The following is an 11,207-nucleotide window of genomic DNA, read 5'->3' as shown; positions in this document are numbered from 1 at the left end:
GCCGATACTTGCTCGCCCAGCATTATGATCAAATTATCAATCATCAAATCATCGCGGCCCCATTCGGCTGGCTGGCTGTTGCTGTCCCCCTGAGCGCCCCCAGCCAATCACCGTGCGCCGGCGGTGGGTAAGCGCTGCGACACAAGATGAATCAACGCCGCCGCAGCAAAGTGGACTGCGCTGTTACACCCGATGCTGCACGTTCGACGGTGCGAGCGGCCGTGTCCGTGTTGAACCTGGCTGGCCCGGTTGGCAACGACGAGCCTTCATTGGCCCAGCAGCCCCCGGGTGTTATATCAAATCCCATCACACCCTCGCACAGCGCATGCAGAATAGGCCAAATACCCGCCGCACATTTTTTTTTTTTCTTCCCTTTCTTGCTGATAATGTCCATCTCGAAATAAACTGTCAGTTACTCTGTTGTTAGCTAGTTAACTTCTGCGTACTCCGCGTTAGTCACGATCTCATTGCGGAACACTGGCTTTCTAACTAAAGAGCTGTCTGTCACAAACGCCTGCTCGAGCCCACCGCTGAGACACTCCCTGTCCCAGATCTGAACCGCCTCGCCCGCATCTTCGACACCGTGCCCATCTGGACGGGATAATATGTCTCTCACTTGCTCTTCACCGTCATAGGCTTTAGTCCTTTTCTTTTGGTGATTATCTCTCTTTTCACTTTTTTTTTTTTTTTTTCGGGCATTTCCTTTCTGTCTACTTTCCGTGTTTCTCCTTCTGGGTTGTTTCCACGGACCCCTTTCTCTTCCCTTTTCTTTTTCTTTCATTTTCGTCTTTTTTTTAATATCGGGTACTCAATACATGCAGACGAATATATCGGCAACGTACATAATTACCTGCAAGTCGGATTGAAATGCAAGGACTGCTTGTCTATTCTCAGTGATTGGCTGGCCCTGTCGACGAGAGGCATCATACCTTTCCCTATTCACTGCTCTCATCATTTCTCTAAGGAGGGGAGTGCTTCCTGTTGAATAACCTTCTTTCTTTTTCCTTTTGGACATGCATGATACCCCCGGTTCTTGATCTACAACAATAGTTTTGTTTGTCTTTTTTTTATTTCCCTAACGTGGGCATTACAATATACCATACCCATTCGCCTTGCGCTTCCTTTTCCACATTTATTCGCTTTCGTTTTGTGCATTTCGTCAAGATGAGTTTTAAAAACCCGTACTCGGACACGTATGCGCCAGGGCCCGAGCGGGCAAGATGGCCTCCCTTGACGAGGATGTTAATGTCTGGCGAAATGAGCGGAGAGCCCCCAAGGGACTTGACGATGAAAGAGAAGTTTGATCGATGGTGCGTTAATATATCGTAACTAATTCTGACGCCGCCGTCGCTAACGTCCAAGTTGTATAGGATGGTCAATGAAGGCTGGAGGAGACTGTAGGTTTAGCCAACTATCTGATCTTGTCCTCCGCTGCATGCTGATAGAGAGCTAGCACCGTTGCTGTGTTTGTTTTGGCACATCTGATGATCTTTGGATTTGGTTTGATGCATTACGGGCTTAAGGTACGGCATGGTATCTAGCCATCCCATTTAGTACTGACATATGCTCACAAGGGATGATTTAGGACAATCTTACTGGGTCAAGAGCAACTTTTGGAGTCACATTCACTATTGCAAGAGCTGCAGCTTTGGTGCTGCATTTTGATGTCGGCTTGATCCTATTCCGTACGTGCCATGTAACCTTGATGCGCAGAAGATCACTTACTGAGAGTGCATTAGCTGTGTGCCGAACCCTTATCTCTCTGATGAGACAGACGCCTTTGAATGGGATTATCCAATTTGGTACGTCCGCCTTGTCATAGATTAGGCCTGCTGTGCTAACCTGATGATCCTAGATAAAAACATCACTTTCCATAAGCGTTCGTTCGTCTTCTCCTCCAACCTGATGCAGATCGCACTAACACAGTGACAGTGGTGGCTTGGTCCATCGTTACATTCTCCTGGATTCACACGGTTGCTCACTGGGTCAACTATGCCCAACTCGCCGCTAAGCAGGGCCTCGGAGTCGCAGGCTTCCTCCTGGCCAACGTTGTCACTGGACCCGGCTGGACCGGGTATATAATGTTAATCGCACTAATGGCGATGGCGCTCACATCCATCGGTAAACGTCGCCGGGCCAATTTCGAACGATTCTGGTACACGCATCACCTCTTTGTTATTTTCTTCTTTTTCTGGGCTTTCCATGGAGCGTTCTGCATGATTAAGCCTGACTACCCGCCGTTTTGCGCCGGCATCGGTGTGTTTTGGATGTATTGGATATATGGAGCAGTGATCTACCTGGTGGAGAGGCTGTTACGTGAGATACGTGGACGGCACAAGACATATATCACAAAGGTGGTGCAACATCCCAGTAACGTGGTTGAGATTCAAATGAAGAAGGAGAAAACGAAAACGAGAGCGGGTCAAGTACGTTTCAACGCGAAATCTCTTTTGGCATCCCTAGTCTCCTTTTAAAGCTGACGAGTTTGATAGTACATTTTCCTCTGCTGCCCCACGGTATCTGTATGGCAATACCATCCGTTTACGCTTACCAGTGCTCCCGAGGAAGACTATATCTCTGTGCACATTAGATGCGTCGGAGATTTCACCAAGGCCCTTGCCAAAACGCTAGGATGCACCTTTGATGAAGGCAAGGGTAAAGGCGGTAAAGGAAAGACCGGCGTAGTCGGTGTCAACAACCAGATGGCCCCGGATGACGTAGATCCCAGCATTCGTCGAGTTCTCCCTAGGATCTACGTTGACGGCCCATTTGGCAGTGCATCAGAAGACGTTTTTAAGTACGAAGTCGCGGTCCTAGTGGGAGCCGGTATCGGAGTAACTCCCTTTGCGTCCATCCTGAAGAGTATCTGGTATCGCATGAACTACCCCCAAACAAAAACGCGGCTGCGAAAAGTGTATTTCTTCTGGATTTGTAGAGATTTCGGCTCATTTGAGTGGTTCCAATCGCTGCTTCTTGCCATAGAGGCGCAGGATACAGCAAACCATATTGAAATTCACACTGTAAGTGCTAATCTATATGTTTCCTACCCTTTTTTCTTCCCTTTAAAACTACATCAGTTGTTCTAACAAATCATCAAATATAGTATCTTACAGCCAAAATCCGACCTGATGATGCAACTAACATCATGATTAACGACGCCAACGCAGAACAAGATACAATCACCGGCCTGCGTGCCCCGACTAACTTTGGTCGACCAAATTGGGACATGGTATTCCGGTCGATTCGAAAGCTGCACGCACCAGCAGAAGCCGGCGTGTTTTTCTGCGGACCAAAGCCATTAGGAAGTGTGCTGCACGTCAAGTGCAATATGTATTCAGAGCCTGGATTTAATTTCGTGTGGGGAAAGGAGAACTTTTAAGACGTGTAAAAGCAATTTTGCAGCTTTACCCCCTCTGTGAGCCAGGAGGGAAGAAATCCTGTGATGATAGCAACGACCTCTTTCTTGATAGCCGCTTTTTTGTTTTCCAGTGCTTCGTTGTAAATGTTCTTTTGTTATCATATACATATATATATGTTTTGTACTCTAGCTTCGTTTGTAGTATACATATGGAGATTTTTCACATTGTCGAAAAACATCTTACTGAGGGTATTTATGGGGCTGTGGATAGGTTCCGCCCCGCCCCGCTCCGCCCTGAAAATCGGTGGGGTTCGCGATTTACTTCCGACGATGGGTCTCCACGAGTTAGTTATCCGGACCAAATTCGCCCCTCCCTGAATTGCAACCAACTCCTTTTAGCCGTGATCAGGCTATTGTGGCTCTGGTTTCATTCAAGACACTTCGATCTCCGAGCCTGATCTCAATATATACAATGAGAAAAATGTCTCAGCACCCGTGTGGTAGCTGTGCCGGAATTATAGAGTGACCCTGTTACATTTCCTCGGACAGAGTGGAGGATTCATCAGAAATGAAGACTTTTTTTTGGTCATATCGGGAACAAGGTCTGGTTAAGCATATTTAGTTATCGGGATCCCTCGTCGTTAACTAGAAGTGCTAAGCCGGGAAGGGCATAGTAGGCTCGTATTTGGGACATAGGATGGCTTCGATATGGAAAATTGGAAATGCGAACACAGAGCCGATAGTTAGAGGATGGGGACGACGATGATGGAACAGTATATAAAAGGCTCGATCGCTTTTATGGATGCCCTTTCTGTCCTGTTACAGGATACGCGGTTACATAGTTTTTGAACAAAAAGCCTTAGATCGAAATCATCTTCATAAAGGCGTGGAAAATATAACTAATTTATCTTTCCTTTAACTACCAACAAACTAAACATGTCTCTCTTTTTAACACTCAACAGATCGAGACCACGCCCACACCCCTAAAATTCATCCCCCTTCCAGCAACCCTCGACGTCTCAAAGCCTGGGACAATCGTCGAAACCGCTAAGGACCAATCCTCATATCCATGCCGGCGCTGCCTCAAGGATTCTAGTCCTGGGGGCGAAATTTATCTGGTCTCCTACAATCCATTCCTCGGGGAAAGCCCCTATACCGGGCCAGGTCCAATCTTCGTGCACCAGCGGGACTGCATGTTTAAACTGGAAGACGAGAAGGACGTTGTTCCGGACCAGCAGCGCCGTCGAAAGCTCTCAGTCCGCGCCTATAATGCGGAGCATATGATGATCAATAATGGGGTTGTTGATGGTGTCGACCTGGAGGCGAAAGCAGGGGAAATGTTTGCAGATCTGGATGTGAAGTATATCCATGTGCATTATGCCGGAGCTGGTGGCTTTGCAGTCAAAATCGAGAGGAAGTAGATCCTGCAAAAGAAAAGGTATGTTATAGTTTACTCTTGCATCTATTTCTGCTCAGAAAAAGTGAGATTCAGAGAAATTAACCAGCGGCATAGAGAGACCTAGACGTGGTTCATGGGATGCCCAAGTAAGCCTGCTGATGGATGCGCTGGATCTAGCTTCCCTAGTGCTGAGTCCTTCAGAGTCCCGAGACCTTCGCTGACATGCATCGAATGCTTTTCAAGCGATAAAGGGAAGATTATAATACCACCAATATAAATACCCGAGGAATGACCAGACATATTGCCGTAAAAACATTTCCACATAGCCTTAAAGCCAGCCAGGTTGCGGAGATGGACCATCACGGCAATCCCAATCTTGATTTGAGTAATCTTGCCTGATTCCAAGGAGTTATACGACGAGCTGCTTTCGAAACGCCGTCTGTATGAAGAGCCAATGTGCACTTTAATGTTTTTGGGCTCAAACAATAGGATATAGCCTGGTATGAGATATCATCCTGGCTGGATTCTCTCCGTCTATTCGGTCGGGTATCCCATCCTGTTAGAACTAAGATTCAACTGTTAATCCTTCTTAGGTCAGCCCAAGGGTTTATGAACCGATATCAGCGTATCTTGAGGGAGTTTGAGGGGTATACGTACTTTAGCGATGAGAGCGATGTCTGTAATAATTAGGCCTGGCCAAGGAAGAAGAAGCAGAAAATTCCGAGACTAGAAAGAGAAACGTTGCGGTTGTAGTACGCATCATCACTCTTTTCTCAACTAATGTGGATATCAACGCATTTAAAAAAAGAAAAGGGAGATTGAGAATCTCACGACAGTGGTAACGTAAGAAAATAGCCCAAGATAGAGGCAACGTTGCTCGGTTGAAACCTAAGCTTCGAGAGAATAAGAATGACTTTCTTTAAATTTCCCTCCATACCACTAGTGTGCGTAGCTATATGGCACCGGGTGGGAATATAACTATCATTATTCTTGCTAATACTATATCAATAGTGGTTTTATCCAGGAAAGGATAAGAGAATGTTTTCCTTTGACCCCGTAAAATCACGATGCGGCCGCCGGCTGGCAGTTTTGCCCATTGAATACTCCCGGTTTCCGAACGTCTCCGCCTGACTCGATAACAAAGGACCGGAAGTGATGACCCATGCCACATTCGAGGCCCTATGCATAGGGAATACTTCAAATCGCCAGGGTCAACTAGCTTTGCTTAGGCACCGCGTCAGATAGGCGTGGGAAGGTATAGCTGTCGAACACACACCAAAGGTACCAAGGCAATGGCTGCAATATACGCTCACCCGAGAAACCGGACAGAATGCGAATAATGTGAAGCGAGAAAGGCGAGCGTCTAGGACAGTCGCCTAGAGAATTCGCTTATGGCAGGCAGTGAGTAACCGCCCCAGAACACTGACTAGCTGGGCTGTTGCAGACTATTAACGTAAGGAGGAATTAGTTACTGACGAGCAGAAACGTATGAAGGTTGAAGCAAAGGAAGGCACTGACTTACATTTCAAAGTATTCTGACGATGACAGTCACAGCTAGCTTGTAGATCTCGGGTTCGCAGGCGCAACAGATCTGGCGAACCCGAGCAGACACAGCAGCCGCTTTGCTCGGTCGTCATTATCGCAAAAACCGCAGGGTACCTCCAGAGCTATCGCGTCCGCGGGCGGGTAGTTGAAGAAGATTGGTGATCTGGCCCAAGACGCCACAACACCAACACAATACTGCAAACCCATAACACGTAAAAATCGGCTCTGTTATCCGCGATAGAACGAGCAACGCCGGAAAAACAATGCTAATTGAACCAGCGGCGCACCTCAAGCGGAGAAAGATGCGTTGTAATCCGTAGCAGGCGCGAAGCGCCACAATAATCAAGGCAGAAGCTTTACTGCCTTTAAATAAGGACAACAGGCGCGATGAAACGACCCGATGAAACGGAGATCCATTCGAGATGCCGTCGGAGTAGTCGGATGTGCTTGAAAGGATGGCGGGAGGTCTGCCAGAAAATGGGGCTCCACCGGAACCCCCAAAGCGCTATCATCGCCAAACCCCAAGAGCCTGAATATCTCTCGAGGTTCGCAGTGAATATGGCCAAAAATATCGGGAGGGCTGTCAGAGAGGAACGGGCCCACCGACAACCCCAGAACACTAGCATCGCCAAAGCCCAAGAGCCCGAATATCTCTCGACGTTCGCGTTGGACATGGCCAAATATGAGGCAGGCGTAGCCTGCCTCGACGTTGGAATGATAGACAAACTGCAAAGTGAAAGATCAAGAAGGGTTTATTTATATCCTTGAGTAGCGAGATATGGAGCACATATCGAGGAGAAACTGCGGAGTAAATCAATCGAATCTGAATTCGAAAGCGAATCTTTGATGTTGGAAAGGGTTTGTTGAGAAAGAAAGTTAGTGATAGACAATAGATACACTCAACACCGTGATCCAAAGCCCCAAACTAGGATCAAGGCGTTCTATTCTGAGTCTGTGCCATTGTATCTTTAACAAAGCTTGAGTCGCGAATGAAAACAGAAAACTTTTATTAAAAGCCATTGCGAGTCGATCAGAGTCAAGGGAGCATGAAGTGAAAGAGAGGAAAAAGAAAGCGCCTCTCAAAAGCATTTGTACAGTAACCAAGAATTAGAAAGATGATTTCCATAAGAAAGTCGTAAACAGTAAATGAGACCCTGTGGGTTAACCTGATGTGCAATGGAGTATATAAGAAGAACAAAGGAATCTCACAAACGCCACGAATGGGGGTCCTTAGAACATACGATCCATTGTCCAAACTGATCCAGGGAAGTGAAAGACTGTAGAATTGCTCAATGTCAAACGCAAAATATAAATGGTTCATTTAGCATGCATATAATGTCGTAGATGCTTTCAGAGGAAGCGTGGGGAATTACATGGCGCATAAATTCAAAGTGTGAAAGATAAAATGTGGTGGGAGAAAGAGTCATTGCTCTTGGGCACAAACATGCCTTTGTTGGAAATCAAAATTGAGGACTGCAAAGAAAGGAGATGGGCTCCGACTCGAGATTGGACATGGATTCAACTGTACCGTTGAAGCGCCTGAATACCGGGTTCGTAGAATGGCCCAGGGGCAACAACGAAGTCTTCATATCACTGGGGTTCGTCTTCATCTGGATGGACCACTCGAGGTATGTCGAGGCGATTTCTTGACCTTTGTCGCCTGTCTAGCCGGTTTTCTGCTTCTGGGTTATCAGATTTTGTAGCGCTCGTGTGATCTTCGGTATCTTTTGACTTCCTGCCCTCCTCTTCCGTGGCTCTTCTTTGCGCACTTCTCTCCCTCGAACTTGCTGACCGCAGCGCCCACTCCTTTCCTTCACTTCCCAACTGACTCAACCATTGCCAATCTTCCTCTTCTATCAAAATTCTGCTGTTTTTACCAGTGCTAGATCCTCGGCTATGGCTTCGGAACGATAACGGGCCCAGCCGTCGACGTTCTCCACTGGGACGTTCATCCGTGGTTGGTACTGCCAGCTGTTTACGATCTTCTTCAAAGACAGTTTCAATTGCTGGAGCGGCGGGCACAACTGCTAGTTCGGTGGCATTTGCCAGTCCATCGGCGACAATCGAGTATGTATCACTAGCGGGATCATCGGCGCCTGCCTCGCCGCTTTCGAGCCTCAGGGCCTCTTGATCAGCACTCTCAGCTCGAGCAATTTGTGAGGTCCAGCGCCAGATAAGGCGTCTTTTCAGCCTTGCCATGACCCCAAGCTCGTCTTGCGGGGAGGAAGAACTTCCGGCTTTGATGGTCTTTTCGGGGGCACTCCAACGCTTTATGAAGAACCATTTGATCTTCGCGAGACGTCCCTTGGGCACAATGTAATTGCGCGGCCCAGTTTGGGACCATAGGTCCGGACTGGCATTTGCCAACTCGTTGAAAAAGTTTTCGTATATTCCGCGGCGGTATGGGGTGTTCCGCTGGGAGGTGAGTGTGTGTTTCCAAAAATACCATACGATGAGAACACCAAGCATAAACGGCACGCATGCTATGAAGTACCATTTGATACTGGGATCATCGCTGAAGGTGTCGACATTCATGCCTGTTATGTTCGAAGTTAATCACGGACATCCCTATCCAAAAAAAAAAAAAAAAAAAAAAAAAAAAAAAAGAAAAAAAGGGGTGGGGGAGCAGCAACGACATACCGAAGATACCAGTGATAAAAGTCAAGGGCAAAAATATGAATGTAATCCAACTCAAACGCCACACTGATTGCGTCAGTTAAATGAATATTACTGTTGGACACTGTATGACACATACTGCTAACGCTAAGTCGAATGTTCTGTCTACTGTCTCGAATAGAGACAGATTGATAGAGCAGGGATATCAAGTTCTTAGTAGGTTTGATCAAATCCTCAGTGATAAGGTTGCTCAGCCGATCAAAATCCCCCGGTGTACCATCTAGCCAGGTATCATCTCTCTCCATGTCGTCTATGGAGTGTTAGGGGCTATCGATAATTTTGGGCGGGAGAAGAATTTATATCTTACCGGTGAGATCCCGCAGCCGCGTCTTCAGCTCCTTGATAATATCGATATGTAGAAACATCAACTTCTCCATTTTCAACCATAGATTTGAATTGGCCCATAGCTCAGGCGCTCGAGTCTCGTCTGCGGGCTGCTCGTATATTTTATCCTCCAAGATACTCACATGGTCGTACGCGAGGTCCAATAGCGTATCCCATGTGCCTGATATCACTTTGAATATGTCTTCAAGGATAATTCGCGTACAGTGATAAGCCAGTTCATCATCAGTAGCAACCAAATCACGAGATTCAAAAGCCAAGAAGAATGGCAGCCGGCGCCATCGAGCCTCCCATGTCTGACGAGGAGGAATTAGAGTGTTGTCGAGTGTGCCTGAGTGAGAATTGTCAAATATGATAACGGTGTTTCCATTATCGAGGGTGTTCAATCGCGGAATATATTCCTTCGGAGTATCGCCAAAGGCACCATCGATCTGCGCGTCGGATAGATAGGGATTCGTTATGTCCATGTCGGAGGGTGGTGGTTCGGCGGTGACCTGTTTATGCTGGATATAACAGCTAATCCGCTGAACGTAGACATCGTAGCCATGAGTTGGATTGTCTGTTAACTCGAAGCCCCGTGATAGTTTGCAAATCGTGCGTAGGACGGCGCACGAATTGCAAGAGGAGGGGGGAAACGGCTCAGCCCAAACTGCTCGCCAACGGAGTAACTCGGCTAAGAGCAAGAGGATCTCGATTCAACCCACCTTGATCGTCAAAACGATTCAACTCCATCATTTTAAACCCATCGTCATCGCAGCGGTTCATCGGATCCGGGACAGCATACGGCTTCAGATAATCTGCCGAGAAGGAGGTTTTACTGATTCCCCGCCACGGATCATACTGAACTTTCCACGTCTTCCCGCTCATAAATGGCTTCCCACCACGTCGCTCTGGCCGCCGATGTTTGACATACCGGCCGAAGTCGGTGCCTACCAGGTCATCCCGGTTGTGGATATTGAATTTCCGCAGCAGATATCTTGCCGCCCAATCCGCATTCTGGACATGGAAGACTCGGAGGATGGCCTCGTTGTTTCGCTCTGGGTTCTTGTAGACTTTACGCAGGTCTTGGATATCGTATATCTCCTGCGCGGCCACTCTGCGTATACTGCTTTTCGAGGCATCTATAGAAAGAAATTTCCCTCAGCGATCGGGCAGCACTGTCGGCTCTGGGAGGTGTAGACCTTACCCTGCTTCACGAAGTCGATGAGCAAGACACGCCCACAGTGCTGGTCAATCTCGGAGTAATCCTTGTGCCATTTCGGTCCAAGATCATGGTGCGTACGTCGTCCTAAGATCACAAACCCGGCTCGTCAACCACTGCAACACCGGAGTAAAGATGGCATTGTGAAGGGCGTTTATTCTCACTGCTTTTCGTGTTGTGAGCAGCCTCGCGCTCGGTGGGAAACTCCTCCGCTACACGTGCGGACGGGACGGGCGATTTCTCCCCTGTTCATACGATCATTCTTGCGAGTCAGAAATATGAAACCCGAAGAAAAAAAGAAAAGAAAAAAAGAAAAGAAAAGAAAGGAAAAGACAAGAATGACGGCAAGCGAGCCGTTTAGTTACAGGTAAAATAAACAGCGGGTAATTTTCTAAGCTTCGAGTGGCACTTTTTTTCTCTCTCATACCTGGAACGCTACGCCCGGCCGACCCAGGGTTTGCCCGCGGAACTTTGGTCTCTGCAGATTCGCTCATCGTCGCGTCTACCGTTGAAATAGCCTGGGGCGAACAGAAAGATGCTCCTCAGTTACCTGCTGGGACTTTATCTACCTAACTTTGGACCCGCCGTGGCTGGGAACACGGCAGCTTTTCTCTTCGTCGCGCCGGCTGCTGCGGCCTGCCGACGAGAGGCCCTGTTCCCCCACCACATGACTTTTCGGCGATGAT

The 11,207-nt window shown here is 47.7% G+C and overlaps 3 protein-coding genes across 3 annotated transcripts; 2 read left to right on the top strand and 1 right to left on the bottom strand.

Annotated features, from left to right (window-relative positions):
* The first annotated feature begins 525 nt into the window (after positions 1-525).
* Positions 526-3,487, top strand: D8B26_005327 (uncharacterized protein). Its single transcript, XM_003066464.2, has 9 exons — positions 526-1,310; positions 1,371-1,397; positions 1,454-1,523; positions 1,586-1,685; positions 1,740-1,802; positions 1,856-1,879; positions 1,933-2,426; positions 2,493-3,020; positions 3,104-3,487. The coding sequence occupies exons 1-9, from the start codon at positions 1,165-1,167 to the stop codon at positions 3,377-3,379; spliced, it is 1,728 nt and encodes a 575-aa protein (XP_003066510.1). The 5' UTR covers positions 526-1,164; the 3' UTR covers positions 3,380-3,487.
* A 568-nt stretch (positions 3,488-4,055) lies between these two features.
* On the top strand, positions 4,056-4,779 carry D8B26_005326 (uncharacterized protein; the record flags this gene model as incomplete). Its single annotated transcript, XM_066124786.1, has 2 exons — positions 4,056-4,100; positions 4,321-4,779. The coding sequence occupies 2 exons, from the start codon at positions 4,056-4,058 to the stop codon at positions 4,777-4,779; spliced, it is 504 nt and encodes a 167-aa protein (XP_065980867.1).
* Positions 4,780-7,892: 3,113 nt separating this feature from the next.
* D8B26_005325 (uncharacterized protein) lies at positions 7,893-10,810 on the bottom strand (the record flags this gene model as incomplete). The annotated part of the gene is made up of 7 exons (XM_003066465.2): positions 10,686-10,810; positions 10,507-10,608; positions 10,025-10,441; positions 9,286-9,879; positions 9,058-9,228; positions 8,943-9,005; positions 7,893-8,839 (listed from the first exon to the last, which is right to left on the bottom strand). The coding sequence occupies exons 3-7, from the start codon at positions 10,185-10,187 to the stop codon at positions 7,893-7,895; spliced, it is 1,938 nt and encodes a 645-aa protein (XP_003066511.2). The 5' UTR covers positions 10,188-10,441; positions 10,507-10,608; positions 10,686-10,810.
* Positions 10,811-11,207: the final 397 nt, after the last annotated feature.

This window comes from Coccidioides posadasii, chromosome 3, assembly GCF_018416015.2.
Source record: "Coccidioides posadasii str. Silveira chromosome 3, complete sequence".
Classification (NCBI taxonomy): domain Eukaryota; kingdom Fungi; phylum Ascomycota; class Eurotiomycetes; order Onygenales; family Onygenaceae; genus Coccidioides; species Coccidioides posadasii.
The sequence above is the reverse complement of the archived record's forward strand: the minus strand, read 5'-3'. Positions and strand labels throughout refer to the sequence as shown.